The sequence below is a fragment of the Dama dama genome, chromosome 3, assembly GCF_033118175.1.
Source record: "Dama dama isolate Ldn47 chromosome 3, ASM3311817v1, whole genome shotgun sequence".
NCBI lineage: Eukaryota > Metazoa > Chordata > Mammalia > Artiodactyla > Cervidae > Dama > Dama dama.
The window spans coordinates 50377589-50402502 of NC_083683.1; the positions used below are offsets into that span (position 1 = coordinate 50377589).

At 34.1% G+C, this 24914-nt stretch overlaps 1 protein-coding gene across 1 annotated transcript in view; it reads right to left on the reverse strand.

Moving 5' to 3' along the window:
- The window catches only part of ARID2 (AT-rich interaction domain 2), a 179316-nt gene that overhangs the window by 76727 nt on the left and 77675 nt on the right, over positions 1-24914 (reverse strand). Inside the window, exons 4-5 of the mRNA XM_061129468.1 lie at positions 6172-6305; positions 604-822 (exon numbers count right to left, since the gene is read on the reverse strand). Of these exons, the coding sequence (XP_060985451.1) occupies positions 604-822; positions 6172-6305 (353 nt within the window). The remainder of the gene's footprint in view (positions 1-603; positions 823-6171; positions 6306-24914) is intronic.

Below are 24914 nucleotides of genomic sequence, written 5' to 3' on the forward strand. Positions count from 1 at the left end.
CAAAACCTGTTTTTTAAAGTCCAATTACAGAATTATGCAATTTGGTCTGAAGAGTAATCCAGATTTGAGATAATTTCACAGAAAACAAAGAACTTGATTTATAAAAACCTACAACTAAAAAATCCTACAAGTAAAAACTATGAAATATTTGATAATCCTTATTTTGATTATTATGCAGCAAATTTTCAAGTGCATTGACCTAAACTATTTAGTTAAAAACTTTAACTATACAGCTGCAGAAATAGACATCAGAAAACTATTTCTTACAGGTCTAGTTTTCTCTATCAGAATTTTGTATCAAACAATTTCAAATCAACAAACCCACATTTATTCTAAGGAAAATGCAGCATTTTAATTTCAAAAGCTCTGAGGTTAACTATCTAATCTATTCAAATACATAAGGTTAAAAAAATCCAGACATTCATTATTTTAAATGATACATTTAATGTAACAAAAGCAAATAAAGAATGCTATTATATTGACTAATAAACTAATGTTTTCCTTATATTGACTAAAAAACTAATGTTTTCCTTAAAAACATTTCAAAAAAATCTAAACACCTTTAAGAGAATGATTATATAATACATTAAGCCTAAAACTTACTGTCGTCAAACACCCCGGCATTAGCAAGTAATAATGTGATGATTTTAGGGTCTTTTTCAAGTTGCATGACATGTTTGCTTTCATTTGACAGGAGAGTGCATACATTAATAGCAAAGTCCACTTCATTTGGGAGTCCAGATAATAGTGAAAGCACCAGTTTATTATAATCATTTGGCGAATTGAAGTCCATAGATAGCCCATAACTTTGACGGAGATAATCTAACAAAGACAAAAAACAATAAAACTGTTAAGTTTATCAAGGACTAGAAATCATTTTGGGTTAATATCTTCTAAATACAGGATAAGCTTGCTTTCTTTTATAAAATACAAACTGAGTAGAAGTTTAGAGTCCAAGTTTTTGAACTCGTGAAAATTACACTCCTCAAAAAGTATTAAAATACAAGAAATATATATATACTCTGATATCACTGCCAAACTATTGTATCGTTATTTTAATTTACCTAATCTACACTTTTTATTCTTGCATTTCAAGGAACTTTTTCTGATTTTTTTAAGTACCATAAGCCAGAAAGCCTGGTTCCTTTGAAATTTTTAACATCATGTTTCAAAACACATTGCCTACCTTCTTTACCCTATTTTGGGAAGATTACTACTTTTTCAGGTAAGATTTTTTTGACATTTAATTAAAATGTACAGTTCATGCTTTCAGTTCTACAGTTCTAGAAGTTCTGAAAGTCTTTTAACCACAATTGCAATGGAGATAAGGGAGTATTTCTATCATTCCAAAGAAGCTTCTTAATGCTCCTTAGTAGTTGATCTGTCCCCCTCTATCCATAAACAACCATTGATCTACTTAATTTTATTTCAAAATGCCAAATAAACAGAATCACACAATACTTTTAGTTTTGTGTCTGATTTATTTTCATTTAGTAAAATGCTGTTGAGGTTGATACCCATTTTAATGTATGTATCAGTAATTGGTTCTTTTTTTTTATTGCTATGTGTTGTATGTCTTTATTGTTATATTATGGCTATAACACAATTTGTTTATCCATTCCCTAGCTGAAGAACATATGGACTGTTTCCAGTTTTTAGCACTTCTGAATACAGTTGCGGATAACATTCACATACAGGACTTAGTGCAGACGTTATTTCTTCACTTCTCCTGGGTTGCTGGGTCATACAAAGTGTATGTTTAACTTTGTAGGAAACTAAAAGTTTTCCCAAGTAGCTGTGACATCTTGTCTTCCCACCAGTGACGGATGCAAGTTCCTGGTGCTTGTGCGCATCCTTGTCAGCACTTGGTACTGTCGGTTTAAAATATTCTGAATATGAGCCACTTATCTAATATTTGTTTTGTAAATATTTTCTCCCAGATAGTGAGTGGTTTCTCTTTTCATTTTCTCAACAATGTCTTCAAAGAGCAGAAGGTTTAATTTTGATGGAGTCTGATTTATAAATTTTTACTTTTACAGTTCAAACTTTCGTGTTCTAACAAATCTTTTCCTAACTAAAATTTTATGTAGGAGAATTGAAACATTTTTATAACTTTGAAGATAGGGAAGATAGGATTACAGAAAACTAATATATTATCTAATCATAATATATATTAGAAAATGTTGTATTTCTATAATTACTGACTCTTAACTGGTGCAATTTAGGCCTTGGCAGCTATGTCCTGAGACATATACCCCTAATACATTTATCATATAAAGATCTAACTAGTGTAGTGGGAAAGGAAAGAAACAAGAGTTAGAAAACTGCTACACAAAACATTTCAGAAAAATATGGGTTTGAAAAAAAATCTTTAAAGAATGTCACTAAATGGAATGCAAGTAGGAATCTATTGTCACAACATTCCACAGAAGAAAATCACATAGGTAAGAAACTTCATTTCCCAATAGATATTTGAAGAGACCCCTCTTCAACATTAAAATGTTCTAGGAATTTCTCCATTAAGTATCACAATACAGTTATAAATGAATTGACACAGATTCTTTTTAATATTTAAGGTTGAACAACAATACATTGTTCATGTCTTATAATCTTGAAAAATTAAATTTCTCATATATAATATAATATCTTGGGAAAATGTAACATAACTTCTGTGAACATAGAAATACATTTTGGTATTTACTGTACACTGGAACTGATCATGGGATGCCAAGTTTCAGCAATAGTTAAGTCTTTAGATTCCACAAAATTTTCAGGCAAATTTCCAATAGAAATAAAAATCTGGAACCCATAAAAAATCTGTCACAGTCTTGTTGTGCTTTCAATATGATCTTGGAATTGTTATGTTTGCTACTGAAGAATAACAGATACCACCATATACTCAATTCAACACATCCTTACATGAATGACTTTGCCAAAAGACATCGCCAATTAAAATAAAATAAATTAATATGATAATTATGAAAAGTCCTTTAACTATATGATGTTTGGTAAAGATTCCTTCCTAGGAATCTAATATAAGAGAAATGCTTACAAGGTTTTAAGAGCCTCCCTTCCCATCCCCAAGGAGGTATGTTTGAATAGGTACAATTTTATAATAGCAATAATGAGATCACGAATTTTCAATGTTTTGACGCAATGTCTATACAAACACATCACTGCTGACAAATTTAACTGAATCTGAGGTAATCAGTTTAGAGGAAAGGGAGAACTGTTCCTGGAATGTTGTCTATATTACAGATATCACACAGTATATTCTTTCCATTGATATGGTAGTGATTGCTGTAGTTCAAGTATCTGTAAGAAAACAGGACATGTAAAGGAAAATGTTTGCTGAAATATTAATACAACTGATAAAATCAAAATAATAAATCTTCCTGTATAAAGCTTTTCCAAATTTAAGTAACAAGAATGTAAATGGATAGTGTGCTTGGCCTCCTTTGGCCAAAATGATGGAATTGGATTAAATAATCGCTAAAACCCTTGCTAGCTCTTAAACTCTACAGTATTATTAATTTCAGTGTGTTTTTCATGTGTCAGTTTCACCTTTCAGAATTTTTCTACTAAAGATACTGCAAACAAATTAAAACATTTTAATTTAGAAATTAATTTTTTAATTTTAAAGGGAAAGAGAAGATGAACAAAAAGTTCTTAGTAATCTACAGTACAATTCTGCAAAACTGACTATATCCAAATCAATACCAAGGAAGAAAGAATAAAGAAGAAAACCAAAAGATTAGGTCCTCATGGCAAGGAAAAATATGCATAATTATGCAAATAAATGACAAAATCACCATATTTTGATCCCGAAGTTTAATAATTCTAAAATTCAAAGCAAAATGTACCTAATATTTTTTTGGCTGCTTAAAGTCACTGGGTAAAAGGAGACAATAGCCTTATAAAATTTTCGTTCCATATTCTATCAATGTACAATATTCTACTATGACAATTATGAGTAGAATTGTAATTCATACTAAATGCCAATTTAAATTTATCATATTACCTTTCAAAGTATTGTTTTAGAATAGCTTTTTTAAAGTAAGCATCTCTAGATAAATACATGTATCCAAATACATCAATCCAAACGTACAAGGAGAGTAAGGCTATATGATCAAAGATGTAGACACAAATCTTTTAAATGTTCTAACTAAAATATCCTAAGGCTTTTAATCTACCACTATGTGATTCTACTTTGGTGTTTATTTAAATACGCACAAACATACACACTGACAGCTATGAAGCTTACTATATTTCCTTAATGGCATTTGAAAAGAATCATTGGTGAAGGATTTGTTTTATATATTGATAGTCATGTTGATTTTTAGAACACTGTCATAATGTTGCTATGGCTCCTTCTGGGATAATAAAAAGCACCTTCAAATTCATAAGTGCTGCCCTGAAACACTACCTCTTTTCAGTGTGAATTAGATATACTATAGTCTGATGTTCCCCAGTAATTTCTATTTCTAATCAGTCCCCAATCCTGATTCTGTCAAACATGCTACATATGTTACATAACTGCTCAGATTCTCCTTAAACAACAAAAGACAGGCATATGACAGCATATCAGAAAGGAGTTATTATAACACCAGATTAAGAATTCTATCATTTCTTTAAAAATTGCATAGCTCTAGCAATGACTTTCAATAGACTTCTGAAACATCAGAAATATCTTCTTTCTTGAAGTAAATCATGTTTAAATCAGGGAAGGGGTTGGCGGGGAGCGGTCGGGGGGAAGATCCAGAAAAAAATTTCATTTTAAACTAGATCTAATATTGAAATGGGTTAGTTTGAGAAGTGTAATAGACACCAAGCTCTATTTAACCCATAAGAGTGGACAGTTCCGTCATTGCTATAATGTAGCAGTAACACACAGTTACAGAATGGTCTTAAAGGTTACGGTACCAGGTCTCATTCAGTGTAGAAACAGCCTCTATAACATCCTTGGATTAGACAATGGTCATTAGCTCTTACTAAAAATGGGAAGCATATTACCTAACAAACCACCTCATTTTATTTAATCATTAATCATCTTGCTTAAACATTAAGCAAGATCTTCTACATGATGACTTAAAATGTTCTCCTTTAACATTGGTTCCCGAGGTAATAACTTCTCATTAAAAATAAAGGTAGATTTGGTTTGCACTCACCACTGCTACAACCCCTCCCCCAAGCCTCAGTTATACAAAATCACCAGATGAAGTCTCTTCTACCGGAGATCACAGATTCTAGGAGATTCTGTTTCCTCAGCTATTACTGATTGGGAAAGAAACAGGGTCAAATTCAACATGGAGGAAACTTGAAAATAGGCAATGAAAACTTTAAATCAGTGATACTGGCACAAATGAGAGAGCTTAAACCTAAGGATTACCTCAAAGAACAGTATCAGTACCAATGAAGAATAATAAAGATCGAGATATCTGTATATTTTTATAAAGACTATCCTCTTGAAAAAGATATTATCTCCTCTTTTTCAGGCCAAATATTGATGAATGAAGAAAAGACCTACTTATCTCTTCAGAGCTCTCTTCCTAGTCATCACCTTCTGAAGCCACAAACACGAAATCGCATCAACTCTGCCTCAAGAACCTCTTCATTAGACTCTCAACTTGACTATTTCTAACTTGAGTCTTGTTCTTTTTAGCTGCAGATTCCTCTATAACCATTATAAGAATGACCTGAATGAAAAAAATCTTAAGTCCCTGGTACCATGGCAGGAAAACAGTTGAAACATAGTAAGAAACATTTCTGAGAAATTCTGGTGCTGGGAATGCCATGAATTGTAGAAAATCTAGTAGATGCTATGAGTATTTTTTGGCTTCCTTAATTCTAACAAGACATTCCTCTTCTCGTTTTAGTGACAATTTAGGTTAAGCTGATCTTTGATCAAATTAAAAGAAAACCAAACAAGTTTCATTTGAAAGTGTACATATATTTGTAACTCTAAAAATTCCTGTAACTAAAAGTCTTCTATGCGGGCTGTGACAAACAAGGTCCTCATACCAGTGACATGCTGATTTCCAGAAGCTGCATTAACCCAAGGCTTTCAGTATTTTCATGTGCAAAGTAAGGGACCGATTCACTTCATGGGTGACTTCTGTTCTAACTCAGAGCTGGGCGCCTCTGCCTTTCTCGCCTCCCAGCGGCATTTACCTGACACACTGTGCTGCTGGTAGTTGTAGGAAGATGGGATTGCACCAATAGGAAGCTGCGGTTTGGGGTTGCCCGCTGGTACCTCATCATCATCCTCCCCAAAGTGATGAACCTTCTCGTACTTTTCTAGGTAACTGAAACAGAAAAACAGCACAGCGGGGATTTAAAAACAGATTCATGTTGTATATCTTAACTCCTACCACACAGATCTGTTTTCTTTTTCTAAAGGCCGTAAATTTAAAAATATTAACAGGATACCACAAACTTCTTATATTAGTGGAATAGTCACTTCAGCAGTAATATTGGAGACAAACTCAATGTAATAGTTCTAAAAGTGCTTTTAAATGCCTAGAAAAGACCATACTACTGTACAAATAAACATATAAAAGTAAAGACTATCAAAGGACAACTACATGTAGATAAATGACAGCACATTTTATTTACTGATTAAAAAAAATTATACATGGTCATTGTAACAATGATGCACAAATGAGAAGAGTCCCTGGCCTCCCCATCTCACTTATCACATGTGCCTTCAGTATATTTTTTGTGCATATTTTAACAACATATTTTAGAGATCCTGCAGGTCAATACACATAGTACTACTTCATTCATTTTTAACAGCTGTATAATATATGCTCTGATTGAGATATCATAATTTTAACTAGATCTCTAGTGTTGTATTTAGCTATGTTCAGTTTTGTTTTTTGCTATTACAGGCCATATAGCAATAAGCTTAATCTCAGCACTTGTTTGAATACTTTTCTCTCCATAGACAATGGAAATGATATGATCACTTTAAATAGGAAATACGACCAAATTCTCACTCAAAAGTGATGTGCCCAAAACATTTTTACCAATTTATAAGATTGTTTCTGTGTTTCCCACAATATCACCATCACTGGGTATGGTCAATTTTCTTAATATTAACTAGAATTAAATATCCAAATTTATAATCTATCATTACCTACCAGTTTATAATAAGATCCCCACAAGAAAGATTTTTAAATAGGGAAGCAACTGGTCAAACCCCTGTCAAACACAATACTGTACTTAATGTAGTTGTTACTATACTTCATAAGAAGCAAGCTGAAAAATACCATAGTGAAGTTCTAGATGTGATCATGTTATAGGTCAGTCTTTCCATCATTCCTGAACCAGGCAGGTATTAAGTCCATTAGTCACTATTTTAAAAGCCCTTTGCTTTTATAGTTAACAGACAGCTGAGATGAGAGAGAGGGGTATCAATGACCTCAGAAGTTATTACTTTGTTTTTAGTACCAAACTGTAACTTTCAAGGTAGGATGAATGAAAGTTGTAAATTTAGGTATAAAAACTAATAGCAAGGATACTCATCACAATTCTTCATTTTTCCCTTACAGCTTTCCAAGGCACAACAATTCACATCTTGGAGACTAGAAAGGAAGTAAACTGTCCCTTTCAATTCCTTCTAAGTTCTCCATATAAGCTCAACTTGAGCAAGGAACTCTTTCCTAACTGGTAGCTTGACAGCTAATGAACCCAACACTTTTCTCCACTGCCAGAGATACAAAAGCAGACACATATGCCTACATATAACACTTGAGCACTGAGGACAGTACACAGCTGCATACATTTCACCCTGATCCTGGTGATGTACCCTAGCAGATAAAATTTACGGCCAAAACAAAAATATGATAAAAAGAGACAGTCTCTCTCTAGTATAGATTCATGATAGACTTATGTATGAGCCATAAATCAAACCTATCCTTTTTGAATTTCTAATGCAAAAATCATCAAAATAAGAGTCTACACAAATTTGGACACAAATAGCTGCTCAAAAATCATGTGACATTTTCTGCAAATAAGGGTTTATCTACATTACATGAAATAATGCACACAATAGCAGTGATGGAGGTATTTTACAAAGTATGTTCTTTCAGAATTGAGCTCACTGTGTAATAGTTAAAAGCAAGTTAAAGATAATTTTTCTCAACTAATTTCATTTAAATAAAATTAAAATAACAATGAAAAAGTAAAATTTTAAAATCAAAACCTTATACTAACAATATGTTTAAGATGCTCTTTATAAATCTGTTACTCATTATTAAGTGTATGTGCATGCGAAGCCACTGCAGTAGTCAGATACTACTGCAGCTCTTATGGACTGCAGCCTGGTAGGCCCCTCTGTCCATGGGATTCTCCAGGCAACAATACTGGAGTGGGTTGCCATGCCCAAAATATGTGACTTCTGGTCCCTTGGCTCTTCCAACTCTATTCCTCCAGAGAGATTCTCTACATAATCCCAATCTCCAGAAATTTACAGCATAGGCAAATTGTGATAATTTTTGAAATTTTTATTTCCCTGGCTTGAGGGTCAGCACTTGTTCTCATTCATGATTAAACATTTCCAACTGAGACTCGACCTTTCATAGTTCAACTGAGGGTTTGGCATCCAGTTCTGATTCTTGTCTCTCTCAATTATTAAGCATAAAGTCCTTTTGTGGTTTCCAAAGAGCTATACTTCTAAAAACTAAATTAACAGACAAGAGAAAGCAGCTAAAATATAAAGTTACATTTCAAAATCTAGGTCTTCAGATTTAATTCTCTAACATGACCCTGAGCTCATATACTGACAGATATACAGTGTTCACTCATTTAACTACAAATATTAGACTACACATTTCTCTTTCTTCTCTAAGTCAATTACATTGAATAGTTGATATATTTTAATCAAACAGGTATTTACAGAGCTCCTTCAGTAATCTACTTAATACATGACATATTTAACTCAAGACTAGTAAAATACTGGAATCCAGATGGCAGTTACTCTCTCAACAGGCGACAAAGAAAACAAGGTTCCTTAGTTCAACATTAGGTACAAATTCAGGTGGAGTGAATTGTATCTTCTTTTTTTCAACTTGGCCCTAGTTTATTTTGTGGTGGGTTCTATGCCATACATGACAGATTTAAAGGATGAAAGGCAGATTTAAAGGCAAATATGAACATTTAGCATAATATAGGAATAACATAGGAATTATTTTAAATGGCACTATTCAATTAAAAAGTTCAAAATGTAGGACCAATACAGTGGGAGGAAGACTCCTTTCAAGACAGCATCAAATAACATAGGCAGTACAGTTATGAATGCAGAAAAATGTAACCTCCTGTAGTATCTGATAGATTAAGTACACAAGAAATTAGTTCACAGAAGATTTAAATATAATCACCAATAAGACTGATTTATTAGATACACAATGATTTTCTTTTCAAATCTCCACAAAAGCTATTAAACAAATCATATGCCAAGTCACATAGGAAACCACAATAAATTTAAATTCTGTATAAGGCACATTCTCTAACTGCAATCAATTCAAAGAAATTTAACCCTTGGAAGATTAAAAATAACTTTATGATTTTATGCAAAAGTAGAGAAACTACTACAATAGTACCCATCAGCAGATATCAAAATTTATGGTAAAAAAAAAAAAAAAAATTCACAGTCAACCTTGTTTCATCTATAGCACTATTACTATCTTCACAACACTTTCCAGATTATTTTAAAGCAATTCCCAGGTATCTCATAACTTTATTTATAAATATTTTGGTAGAATTCTTAAAAATTAAAAAAATATATGTAATGTTTATATAAAATATATATTTATATACATTTTTATATAAAACTTTTTGAAATGTTTTAGGAAAAGATGACAGTTCAAGGAATGCATATTAATCTTTCCTTAAATCCAACTGTAATGAACTTTAAAGAGTAAAAATTGATGGATACTGCATAATTTCTAACTTAGAAATCTTTCAGAAATTCTGGTTCATTAAAAGCAACTTCAAGGATTTATAAGGCTAACTTGCAAAACAATTTTTGAGAGAGTAAGACGGTCTACTGGAAAACGGAGGATATCTTAAGCCAAAACACATAAAAAGGCAAATTCAACTGGGATTTCCTTTAGCCACTAAGGATCAATAAAATATGAGAGTGTGTCTGACAATGGGATCCAGAGAATAAACAAATGTTTAAGAAAAAGTTGAGTTGAACTCAGTGGCTGTCAAAAGAAGCAAAGTCCTTTAAACTTCACCTTGAAGCTTGTCAAAATGAACCCAAAGATCCAAGGATGTGGAGCACCTACCAGAAGCACTAGCATGAAAAGACTGGTATCATCAGGTAACAGGACCTCTATTGATGTGGCATACAAGTAACTTTCAAGATCGAGCATCCCAGCACAAAAATCAAGAATACTGACTTGCAAACCAGCAAGGTAATGAATGACATTTCTTTGCTCAGGATTACCCCTGCAAAGCGGACAATGAAAAAGTAGACCTGACAATGTAAAAGTCACCACAGTAATGTAGACAGCATGCTTGAGAAATGGCTCCTTGAAGAGACGGAAAGGATGAAAACAGTGGGGTGGATAAAAATGAAACAGGCACGATAAACAGGAGGTCAAACATAGGGAGGAAATAGTCGTCCTGAAGGAAAAACCAGAATACATTGAACAGAAGCATTATCATTGAGATAAGAGAATAATTCCTTTAGGTAAAAAGTGCTTGATGGGTGTATCGTAAAGGTTCCTGGGGTGTCAGGGTGCAAGGATCAACAGGCAAAAATTAATGAAAAGAAAAAACACTCAGACATATATTGATGATATATGCAAGCTCCAAAGATAAAGACAATTCCTAGAAATATCCAGAATGACCCTACTCCTTTGATTATTCTATTCTGTGTCTTATTTACACAGGAAGAGTAATCAAATGGGTTTATTCTCATAGTTAATATTAAGGGAAATATGTTCTTGGGAGTATTTCTGCAACTGTTTAACAACCAAATTAAAGTCAAGATTATTACTTTCCAAATCACAAGAGGGAAACAAAGACATTAATGTATGTAATATGCAGAGAAAAGGAGAAGAGGAAGGATATCTTGTAATGTAGCAATTATATTCTTAGTCATACACCCTAGAGAAACTGGAAACAACTCAAATATTCACAAATGATAGTATGAAGAAAAATACTGTGATATTCATACTGTGAAATACAATATGTTAGTGAAAATTATTTAACTAACACAAATCAATAAAAATAGCCAACAACAAAATGTTAAGATAAATCATTTCAGAATAATACTGATTTGACTTCATTTATATGAAGATTATAAGCAAAAAATTAAAATTTTTTTTAGCAATAGACAAGTAAGCGAAAAGAAAAGAAAAGCCAGATAATAATTATCACCCAGAAAATAAGCTAGGGTTTATCCCTCAGGAGAGAAAGACAATAAAAAAACACACATATGGCTTCAAAGTATTAGCAGAGTTTTATTTGCTTTTGTTTTGTCTTGTTTTGCTGTGGATAAACCTGTATGCATTAAGCTTTTTTGGTATGATAAAATTTAGAAATTAAAAAAAGAATTTCAGAACATCAGAAAAAAATGAGTTATTTCAAACTTTAAAAAGAGTGATTATTCCCACTGCTACATAAAATGTTTCCAATTACGAAAAAAAAACTAGACTCTCCCTGAAAACTAATCTAGCAATACTCTGACAAAATCTCATAAAAATTGCAGTTAAAAAAGACTATATAAATACTATAAAAACAATCTATTAATATTTATTAAATACACACACATACTCAAGATTTTATTGCAGAAATTCAAAGATAGTTCAACATCCAACATTTTGCAACATTAAACTCACCTGTAGATCATAGAGAAAAATATTTAAACAAAGGGCACAAAAGGTTATTAAATAAAATGATGTATCCTTACTTCATTGAAAATAAATTTAATTAATGAAGAATTCCAGCATATTTCTCCCTTTGATCTCTCATATAGTCCCCCTGTTATGCCAAACACAACAAATAATTTCCAGTCTACTCCTTTACCAGTACAGACTTTCTCAAAACACTGCACCTTAAAGTGATCCAGAGCTCTTGTTTCTGTAGAGGAGCACCCTTCAAAGCGGGACACACAAACTAGATACTCCAAGGGGGAGAAACACTTAATGGACCAGCTGACACTGCCAGCTCCCTCCTTCGCTCCACTCATCTAGCAGTGCAGTCCATATGTTACTCATCCTATGTGAGACAACATGAAGGGACTAACAATGGAATCCTCATTCATTCATTAACTTCTAACCACTGGAAACGTCATCATTCATTAGATTCCATGTACTAATATCTGTTCCTGTCTAGGCTAAGTGGCCATTTAATTGAAAATTTATTTAAAGTTAACACTACCTAATTTAAACTCTCTCTCACAGAAAGGATAAGGACATTAATAGAACCCTTCAAAGAAACCACAGTTTGCTAGAGCAAGCAACTCTAAATAAGAAAATGGCTAACACTTCTCACATGAGCTCATCATCAACAATACTATGAAGTAAAAACAATGGCCAAGCAATCAGACAAGAAATTATCAAAAGATTTCTAAATTATCAAATATAACCTATCTGAACTGTGACTTCATGTGCCCTGATGTTGTCCTAGGCTAGTCTTATACTTTTTATGTTGCTGACAATTTGTAAGATGTTCTAAATATCCAGAATTTGAAGATTAATTTAGATTTTTCTCAACAGTATTTTTCAAGTCATTGAAACTTAAAAATTATTCAAGTTTAAATATATATTTTATTTCAAGTATATGTAGTGATAAATATTTACAAGAGTCTTTCCAAGGCCAACTTTCACATCACTGGGAAAACATTTATTTTCTTATGATAAACAGCTGAATTAATACATGAAGAATACGGCAACAAAAGAAATACTGTTGGAAAATGACAAGAAATCACTATAAGAAGTTGAAGAAACAAGGGTTAAAGCAAATTATACTGTGTGGGAGGCTTTCTATAGAGCTGAATTCAACTACAGATGTTTCTAATATATCTGAGCTTACTTTATTTACTAGGTTCTCCTTAAAAAATAAATTCACAAGAAACTACTTTTTGGTGAGTCTTTAAAGGAAAGTTGTAACAGAGACGATATACTCTCATAAGCAAATGGCTTGTATAGAAAGAAACTTTCAAAAAAACACATTAATTCTACTTAAGGCCACAATGAAGAAACAGTTACTTTAGTGGGAAGGGGTGAAAGAAGTTGGGGAGGGGGTGAGGGAAGATGAAAGGAGAAGGTAGAAGGGAAAAAGGGAAAAGAGGTCAGGGAGAGAAGATTATAAAGGTAAGATGACACTCACTCATCATTTACTGCTCAACTACAGGCACGATAATGTAGCAAAAATTTGAGGTCAACAAGCACCAAAAATGACACAACACGATTTCAATGTGATCAATTATATTTTTAAAATAGGTCTCTGCAATAAGGCAAAATCTTCAAATGTACTTCATAATGAGACGTGAAGTGACAGCAAGATATTTTGTGCACAGAGGTCAAATGGTTTCTTAGTGAAGAATACTTAAAAGTGCTACCAGTCTTAAGAAGAGTTACACACTTCACTTTTCAAAAGTCCCAAATTTGCTGACTTCTCTTATCATAACATTAGGTGATGAGTAGTACCGTACCTAAACAGATGATTCAGAAAAGAAAACAAAAAGACATTTAATCTGCCCTTTAAAATAAAACTGAAATTTTGACAATGAAAAGTAATTACTTTTTTAAAAAAACCCATGTTATGGAGAAAGTTTATTTTTAAAAATCAGGGGAATGTTTTTTAAAAAGAATTTTCCATCCATCATGTGATATTTTTTTGCTGAAAATACTTTGTACAAGTCTTAAAACTCTAATAAACTATACTAAAAGTCTATGTACACTTAAGTAGGAAAGAGAATTTTTCCAAATTATTTAAAAATCTCCCCCAAATTCTCTGGGTTTAGGAGCCTTTATAAACTTCTTTAAAAATGTAAAGTCACAAGAATAGTACAAACAACTCCTATGTACTCAATTCAGATACCTCAATTGTTTACACATTGCTCGTTTGCCTTATCATATTCTTTTCACTCAACCCCTTTCCCTCCCACTCTCCTCCCTGCCTCAACACACACACACACACACACACACACACACACACACACACACGCAGTTTTTCCTAAACCATTTAAATTATTTCTCTTTCTTTTTCATAAGCTTGACATTTTAAATAATTGAGGGTGGTTATTGTGCAGAAAATCCTTCAACTTAAATTTGTCTGATGTTTCTTCAGGTTTGATCCCCGGGTTGGGAAGATGCCCTGGAGGAAGAAATGGCACGCCACTCCAAAATTCTTGCCTGGGAAATCTCAGACAAAGAAGCCTGGCAGGATACATTCCATGGGGTCACAGAAGAGTCAGACATGACTCAGCAACTAAACCACCACCACAGAAGTAAATGCATCACCTAGTACATGTGGTGGTGGTGGTTTACTCGCTAATTCCTATCTGACTCTTGCGACTCCATGTACTGTAGCCTGCCAGGCTCCTCATTCCATGGGATTCTTCAGGAAAGAATACTAGAGTGGGTTGCCATTTCCTTCTCCAGGGGAACTTCCCAAACAGAAAATCAAACCCGGGCGGGTCTCCTGCATTGCCATGATGTGATGGGACCGGATGCCATGATCTTAGTTTTTTGAATGTTGAGTTTTAAGCCCATTTTTTCACTCTCCTCTTTAATTTTCATCAAGAGGCTCTTTACTTCCTCTTCATTTTCTGCCGTAAGGGTGGTGTCATTTGTGTATATGGGGTTATCGATATTCCTCCTGGAGATCTTTATTCCAACTTGTGCTTCATTCAGATCGGCATTTCGCATGATGTACTCTGCACGTAAGGTAAATAAGCAGGGTGACAACATACAGCCTTGTCATATTCCTTTCCCAATTTGGAACCAGTCTGTTGTTCCATGTTCAATTCTAACTGTTGCTTTTTGACCTGCATACAGATTTCTCAGGAGGCAGGTAAGGTGGTCTGGTATTCCCATCTCTTGAAGAATTTTCCACGGTTTGTCATGATCCACAGTCAAAGGCTTTGGTGTAGTAAATAAAGCAGAAGTAGATATTTTTCTGGAACTCTCTTGCTTTTTTGATGATCCAACAGATGTTAGCAATTTGATCTCTGGTTCCTCTGCTTTTTCTAAATCCAGCTTGAACATCTGGAAGTTCATGGTTCACGGACTGTTGAAGCCAGGTTTGGAGAATTTTGAGCATTACTTTGCAAGGTTTGAGATGAGTGCATTGTGCAGTAGTTTGAATGTTCTTTGGTATTGTCTTTCTTGGGGATTGGAATGAAAACTGACCTTTTCCAGCCCTGTGACCACTGCTGAGTTTTCCAAATTTGCTGGCATATTGAGTGCAGCATTTCGACAGCATCATCTTTCAGGATCTGAAATAGCTAAACTGGGATTCCATCACCTCCACTAGCTTTGTTCGTAGTGATGCTTCCTAAAACCCACTTGACTTCGCATTCCAGGATATCTGGTTCTAGGTGACTGATCATAAAATACCATGATGGTTATCTGGGTCATGAAGATCTGTTTTGTAGAGTTCTTCTGGGTATTCTTGCCACCTCTTCTTAGTATCTTCTGCTTCTGTTAGGTCCATACCATTTCTGCCCTTTATTGTGCCCATCTTTGCATGAAATGTTCTCCTGGTATCAAGAGAACCAAGAGAACATTTTTCTGAAAGAGATCTCTAGTCTTGAAGAGATCTCTAGTCTTTCCCATTCTACTGCTTTCCTCTATTTCTTTGCACTGATCACTGAGGAAGGCTTTCTTATCTCTCCTTGCTATTCTTTGGAACTCTGCATTCACATGGGTATATCTTTCCTTTTCTCTTTTGCCTTTCACTTCTCTTCTTTTCTCAGCTATTTGTAAGGCCTCCTCAGACAACCATTTTGCGTTTTTGCATTTCTTTTTGTTGCGGATGGTCTTGATCACTGCCTCCTGTATGATGTTATGAACCTCTGTCCATAGTTCTTCAGGCACTCTGTCTATCAGTCTAATCCCTTGAATCTATTTCTCACTTCCACTGTATAATCATAAGGGATTTGATTTAGGTCATACCTGAATGCCCTAGTGGTTTTCCCTACTTTCTTCAATTTAAGTCTGAATTTGGCAATAAGGAGTTCATTATCTGAGCCACAGTCAGTTCTCTGTCTTGTTTTTGCTGACTGTATCAAGTTTCTCCATCTTTGGCTGCAAAGAATATAATCAACCTGATTTCGGTATTGATCATTTGGTAATGTCCATGTGTAGAATCATCTCTTGTGTTGTTGGAAGAGGGTGTTTGCTACGACCAGTGCATTCTCTCGGCAAAACAGTTAGCCTTTGCCCTGCTTCCTTTTGTACTCCAAGGCCAAATTTGCCTGTTACTCCAGGTATCTCTTGACTTCCTACATTTGCATTCCAGTCCCCTGTGATGAAAAGGACATCTTTTTTGGGTGTTAGTTCTACAAGGTCTTATAGGTTCTTCACAGAACTGTTCAGCTTCCTCACCACTACTGGTTGGGGCATAGACTTGGATTATTGTGATACTGAATAGTTTGCCTTGGAAACGAAAAGAGATCATTCTGTCATTTCTGAGATTGCACCCAAGTATTGCATTTTGGACTCTTTCATTGACTAGAGGGCTACTCCATTTCTTCCAAGGAATCTTGCCCACAGTAGATATGATGGTCATCTAAATTAAATCCATCCCTTCCAGTCCATTTAGCTCAATTCCTAAAATCAACATTTGCTCTTGCCATCTCCTGTTTGACCACTTCCAATTTACCAATATATACACTAGGTTGAGAGGGAAGCCCAACCTAGCACATATATTGTTCTAAACTGTTCAACATTAATTTCTCCAGGTAGTCTACAGTCCTTTCAGTATGTAGATGTATGTCTTCTATTTTGGAAAAAATTTTTTAATTATAATTTTAAATATTATCTTCTTTTTAATTTTCCTAATTCAATTTTACATGTATGTTGACTCTTTTACCTCACTTCCACTTCAACCACTTTCTCTTTTACCTAATTCATTTTCATCTTCTTAATTATTTTTCTGCCTTTCTTCAATGTCTTTTATTAAATTTCAGTCAAATCCATTCCCCATTAGCCATCTTGCAATTTTGAATTCATTTCTAAGATGATTTTTTATCTTTTTCTTGGGTTCAGTCAACTCTCTTCTCATTTCCTTCTAGGTTTCTTTGCTTATGATTCTATGGGATTTTGAAGGATAAATTTTTTGTTTCCTTTTTTGCTTTAGGTATATGATTTTAATTGCTTTTTTCATACTTCCGAATGCTTATTTCAGGTTATTTTATACAGTTTAGAGCAGTATTACAGTTTTCTACTGCTGTGTAGCCGTTATCTTTGGAGGGAAGGGATCTCATCTACTGAGATGTTTTGATTCTCACATTATGTTTTCTTCCTATGGTAGATTTCCATAAATTTATGAGGCATTCATGTATTGTGACTTTGAGTCATAAGATTCCTATTACAAGAGCTCCCTCTTTTGTTTTATATAGGAAAGTGTAATTTCTTTAATGAATTTTTTTTTTTGGTGGTGGTGGTGGTGATGTGAAGAGGTTGGTGGTGGAGACTGTGTATTCTCCAATTTGGGGGAAATGGTTTCCATTTTAACTTGCAGAACCTTAAATTCCACCCTTTGGCTTCTTTTCCTTCATTATCCAATCTCCAAATCATGCTTTTCCTTCTTTTTAATGTTCTTCTCTCCCAGAAAAAACTGTCCTTCAATGGCAACCACCCTCAAAATACACACACTTTTAAGGCTAGGACCTATCTATCAGGACTCTTTTGCATTTCTCTTTCTAATGGCTATTTCAGAGCAATCTTAGTTTCCCCCACAGTTTTTCAGAACTTGTCCTCCACAAATGCTTGCTTCAGGAGGGAGAAACCTCTTTGCTTGGATTTGATGTTTAGTTTTCTACTTGAAACTTGAAGTTTGTAGAATTCTGTCTCCTAGTTATGCTGAAGGTATAGATTTTATACAGTTTTATTTGTTCTTCTTGTTGATCTGTACTGATTTTGATTTTGGAGGATATAAGGAGAGACTTGAATTTACCTTATCTGTCATTACCCTTACTTGCCCAGAAATTGATTCAAATACTATATACAAAATGTAAAAATGTGACAGTATCCCAAAATTTGCAAGAAAGACTGATCTCAGGGCAAGATAGAAAAAAAAATGTTAAATTTCAACAGAAAAACAATGTAGTTAACAAAAGGAATTAAGAAATAGAGAATTATAGTTTATTATGTGTACACAATGATGCATTTGTTCAATTTTCATCCATGTATGTCACTCTTTCATTATGGAAAAGCAAATATCAAAATAAACTGAATATAGAAACAGACTTTTCAATCAATGTATGGCAATCACACTGACATTTCTTAAAAGTTGAATTTTATGGCTCTGCTTAAAATAGTATTCAGTCATTCACTCAACAAATACTTATCAAGCATTTACTATGTGCCAGACATTTGGAATGCTGGACAAATAAAGCAGATAAATATCCTCATCTAACATTCTCATGGGGGAGAGAAATAAACAATGATAAGCTTACATTTTAAGATGACATAAACTTTTTCTATGGTTAATAAATAAAATCTAAAATGTAATTTATTTCGCTTTTATTATCAAAATTTTTTTAGTATTTCTATCCCACTAGTATGTATGCTCAGCAGTGTCCAACTCTCTGTAATTCCATGGACTGTGGCCCACCAGGCTTGTCTGTCCATAGAATTTTCTAGGTAAGAATACTGGAGTCAGTTGCCATTTCCTACTCCAGAGACCTTCCCAATCCAAGAATCGAATCCATGTCTCCTGTGTCTTCTGCACTGGCAGGTAGACTCTTTACCACTAGTGCCAGCTGGGATGCATACTACATTAAGTATTGGGGAGTATGTCCCCAATTTTCCACTTTTAGGAACATAGTTTTTGTGAAACACAAGTCTAGAGGACATTACCAAGAGACCATGAACTTAAAGCTAAATGTTTGGAATAACTTGGGAAACATTGTTTCTTCTTGAAGAGTGGATATCGACACATTTACAGATATAAGAGGAATCATTCCAATTATTTAGGTTTCTATTGTTTGCTTCAAGTGTACGTGTGAGATGAAGGGTTGCATATAGCTATTAAGCAGTCAAAAAGAGGCCTGCATTAAATATTTGTTAATAATTCCAGTTCTAGAAATTTATCCTGTATTGCATGTCGGCAAAGAATTGGATAAGGAAGTTTAACATGACAGCAGTTTATGACAATGAAAGACTGGAAAAAAAACTACATGTTGAAATAATAGGAAAATATTGTTTTAGATTCTTAAGTTGAATTACTATGTAATGGTTAAAAACAAGTTAAAAATTGTGGAAAATTCTGAAGAAGATGGGAATACCAGACCACCTGACCTGCCTCTTGAGAAATCTATATATAGGTCAGGAAGCAACAGTTAGGTCTGGACATGGAACAATAGACTGGTTCCAAATAGGAAAAGGAGTACATCAAGGCTGTATATTGTTTTCCTGCTTCTTTAACTTATATGCAGAATACATCATGAGAAACACTGGACTGGTGGAAGCACAAGCTGGAATCAAGATTGCTGGGAGAAACATCAATAACCTCAGATATGCAGATGACACCACCTTTATGGCAGAAATTGAAGAAGAACCAAACAGCCTCTTGGTGAAAGTGAAAGAAGAGAGTGAAAAAGTTAGTTTAAAGCTCAACATTCAGAAAAGTAAGATCATGGCATCCAGTCCCATCACTTCTTAGCAAATAGATGGGGAAATAGTGGCTGACGTTATTTTTCCGGGCTCCAAATTCATCGCAGATGGCGACTGCAGCCATGAAATTAAAAGACGCTTGCTACTTAGAAGGAAAGTTATGACCAACCTTGACAGCATATTAAAAAGCAGAGACATTATTTTGTCAACAAAGGTCCATCTAGTCAAGGCTATAGTTTTTCCAGTAGTCATGTATGGATGTGACAGTTGGACTACAAAGAAAGCTGAGTGCAGAAGAATTGATGCTTTTGAACTGTGGTGTTGGAGAAGACTCTTGAGAATCCCTTGGACTGCAAGGAGATCCAACCAGTCCATCCTAAAGGAGATCAGTCCTGGGTGTTCATTGGAAGGACTGATGTGGCCAATACTTTGGCCACCTGATGCAAAGAGCTGAATCATTTGAAAAAACCCTGATGCTGGGAAAGATTGAGGACAGGAGGAGAAGGGGATGACAGAGGATTAGACGGTTGGATGGCATCACCGACTCAATGGACATGGGTTTGGGTAGACTCCGGCAGTTGGTGATGGACAGGGAGGCCTGGCGTGCTGCAGTTCACGGGGTAGCAAAGGTTAAGACATGACTGAGCGACTGAACTGAGCTGAACTGAATCCATACATCCTGATATAGCATGTAAAAAGTGAAGAACAATGGTGTATATATTTCTATCTACGTATTAGAAAAGAGATCAGCTAAATGCTTGCATATATGAGCAAAGTATTTGGGGAATGAAATTTTTAAAAAACTGTAATAGTGCTTACCTTCATAATGGAGACATTCTCACCCTTCATGTTATTTCAATTTTCTTTCTTTCTTGATTATGTTTAAAATAAAAGAGGCTAATTATAAATACCAAATCTATTAAATGGCATAAAACTTAAAACAGAGTTAGGCACTGAACTAATATGATAAAACAGAGCAAGCCATTGTCTAATATTAAAAAGTGGCATTTTTCATAAGTGTGGGAAACAAGATATTCAGTAATTAATAGTGGGATAAAAGATTCATTATTAGAAAACAAAAAAATTAATTTTTACTTTACACTGTACAGATCAAACGTATTTCTGGATAAATTAGTGACCTAAATGTAAATTTTAAAATGTAAAAAAATCCATTAAAACTATAAATATGATTTATCTCAGAAATCCTTCCTTTAGCAAATTACTCAAAGGAAATAAACATTTTTATTCAAACATGGTCAAAGATTTAAAAAAAGAAAGCTGTCCATCATCATTTATAAGGATAAAAAATAACCTAACCACTCAACAGGAAACTGGTACACTAAGTTTTATGCATGAAAATTCTATGCAACCCATAAAAATGTCATCGTAAAAGAATACTTAATCAGCATGTAAGAATTCTGATTCTATAATAATAAATTAGAAAATTCAATAAACTATGACCCTATTTATTTAAAATAAACACTTCATAAGTAAATTCATGCAAGGAAAATAGTCTTGTTGTTTAGTCACTCAACTGTGTGTCTGACTCTTTTGCGACCCCGTGGACTTTAGCCCGCCAGGCTCCTTTGTCCATGGGATTTCCCAGGCAAGAATACTGGAAAGAGTTGCCATTTCCTTCTCCAAAATAGTCTTAAGTATATTCAAAATATGCTGTCAGTAATTAGTGTTAGAATTATGTGATTCATATTTAATTTATTTATAGTTACTAAATTTTCTATAGTAAATATGTTTTTGTCAAGGAAAAAATAGAGTACAAGGTATAGTTATTCCTTCCAAGTCTGGAGTGAGAAGATAAGTTAAAATATAATTTTGAAGTGGTAGGAGAAGTAATGTAAAAAGAAATCATACATGCCAGTTTCTGTTTTCATGGTACATTAGAAAGATAGCAGTACAGAAGGAAGGAGTAAAAATCGGGAAATTAATCAAAGTGATAAAACATTAAAGCAATTCTTACAGAAAAAGAGAACGTGGTCATTTCTTGAGACAATACCCGGGTAGTAACAGTGTTATCTAGTGAAAGAGAGATTTTAGTTTGAATAAAAGGAAGAAGGCTGAGGAAGACAGGAAGTAGTCAGGAGAAACAGAAGATAAGGAGGATGTCAAGGGAAGAGAAAAGGAAGAAGAAAGAGGACAGCAGTGTAGAGACAGACAGGAAGGGACAGTTAGAGAGAGAGAGAAGAAATGAATTGGGAAGTTTGAAAAAGGAGAGAGAAGTTCAAGAAGTAGAAAAGAAAAATAGAAGACTGAAGAAAAAAGGCAGGGCAGAATGCTCTAAGGTTGAGAAGAGAAAATTTATTACAAATAAAATGGGTCATCAAGAGACAGCTGTGGAATGTTCTGGTTAGCTGGAAAGCAGTAATTACACAAAGAGTAGGCTTGAGGCGGTTGTACAGTGGGTAGAAATTACCTTTCATAGGGTGAAGCTTCTAGATGGAACTCTGATACTGGCATACAGAGGGTAAGCAAGATGTAATACATCTCTACACGAAAATACATCGTTTCTAAACTTCTAGAATAATTTCTGAATGATTATGAAAGATAACATTTACTTATACTTCTTTAATAATTTAAAAACTCTTACAGGTTCTAAACCTAGTAGAATAAAAAATTTTGAAGGACAGGGTGGGAAATTAAAAGAAAGTAAGTTTCAGGCTATAACAGGGTTGAAAAAGGGTACTTGTGAAATTCCTTTGGACAGTTGAAGAGAGAAATATTATCATTCTAAATTATTCAAAATAAAAATAATTGCTAAGTAGGGAGAATATCTTGGAATTTCTTTGCAGAATCAATTCTATCACATATATAACTTGGTTTCATTAATGAATAGCTACACTTTATTTTCTGACCTCAGTGATACTGAAGGCTCTGGCCAAATGAGGAAGAAAAATCTATTAGCCTCAGGGGACCTGGACGTGTTTAACCAATTAAAAGTACGCAAGACAAATACCCTGTACCATTAGGATAACACAGTCAGAATAAAGAGAATACTAGGAGCTCTCCCTGGTGCTGCGACTGTCCCTGGCTGTCTGAGACCTGACTTAAAGACTGGTCTTTTCTAATCGCTGCATCCAAGTTTACAATTCCTATGCTGATTTATCTGCGTGAGTTCTCATTAGTCTTATTTCTGCAAACTACACTCTTACCTGTGCCCCTGTAAGTATATACTTCCAAACTTTATTTGAAAATGCACAAGGGTTCTATTTCACATTATTTAAGATATTTTCCCATATTTCCCAACAATTAAAAAAAAATTAAAAACTAAAAAATAAAAGTAATTAATAACCAAAAAATGAAAGCATTGTAGTAACAATCTAAATGAAAGTATCCTCATATATACATCTATATAGATAGACTGAGAAGCAACTAGATTAATCACAGGCTATATGGTCAGCTAAGTATCTCTGGAAATTAATCTACCTGGAAAAAAAATCCACCCTTTTAAGATTACTTTTTGGTTTATCTACTCTTAACAAATCTGTACATCTTTAGTTGTTTCCCCCTTCCTAAACTGTAATTAATTGACAGTAATTATATCACTGCCTAAATAGTATGCATTTCATTACATAAAACAAAAAACAAATTTGTTTTTAAAGAAACCAAAAAATCCCCACTTCATTACTTTATATTCTTCCAGAATCAAAGTACTAGCATGAAGTAAAGAGGATAACAAGAAATCCCTAAATCATAATGTTGAAATCTCTGACAATAACTGCTTTGAATTTAGGAAATACCTATGTATTTGGGGGAGGGGGTAAAAAGACGGCAGATTTTTATGGCACTTATTCAGAATGTGCAACAAAAGTATGACCTCCAAAGAATCAAGATACCAATGTAAAACTTCATCTGAATGACTTGAGCATTCCAAGAGACACAGTGGTTATTATAATGAAACCTTATTATGTTAATAAAATCATTTAGCTTATCCTGGAAATAAATGTAAACAAACAGGTTTAGGAAGAATTGGCTAAATATGAAAGAAACAAAGAATTCTTTTCAAATTATTGTTTTAGTTCAGGTAGCCTGTTAAGTGATTTAATTTTCCTCTGAACTGACTGGTCCTCTGAAAAAGAGATCCCTCTCATAAAGAACTTAACCTGAGAAGCTCAAGCAGATAATCAATTGTTGGAAATCTGCTTGTCTAAAAATACTTAAAATTAATATTTTTGCACTGCCTAGTGATTCAGAAATTATATGTCAGGAAACCTTCGGATACTTCTGTCACTAAGCCATGTTTCTTATTTTCAATCATTTATTTCTGTTAATACAGAGAAAGATGATATAACTTAGGACAGGAGAACTCTTGCTTGAAAGCACAATTTGTAAACAGGCAAAAGGAAACTGCACCTCCAAGAGAATCTTATCAACTCCTCCCATCCCAATACCGACTCCCTGTGGCCTGGGGTACCCTTACAGAACACTTAGCAGTTCTATGGAGCAGTCTGAAACTACTGCCTTAAGAATAAAACATTTTAAGTTGATTTTTTTTTCACATAACTTATGAATTAAGTTTTGTTAGGTGGCAAAAAGATACGGTAAGAAAGCTGCTGATCTAATTCAGGCATCCTTAATGAAGGGCACCATGCCAAGGTAGTCTGCGAAAGCATAGGTCCACTTTTATTTGCCACAGTGACCAGGGGAGCAGTATGACTCATCAGGGAGGCAGGGGCCAGGAGTGATGAACATGCACAGTGTCAAAGTTGTATGCCTTCCCAGAAGTTAACAGAGCATCTACTGAGAAACGCCGATCTAAATCAACTAAAAATAAAAATTAACAATTTCCAACCAATTGGAAAATTTCCAATGAATATGTAACTCATGAACATACCTTCTAAAGGATATTTAAATAATAGTAATGGGAGCTCAAGAGTCCAGAAGCCTTGCCTCCAGAGGAAATAACAAATCTGAGCATCACAAATTCACACTATCTAGAAAACAGACACATCCCTGTATGTAGAGTTTAACATGGTGCTGATTTCCAGAAGTACCTCATGCCCAATCATCCATCTAACAAACAAAACAAACAAGACACACACACACACACACACACACACACACACACACACACACACACACACACAAATCCAAACAAAC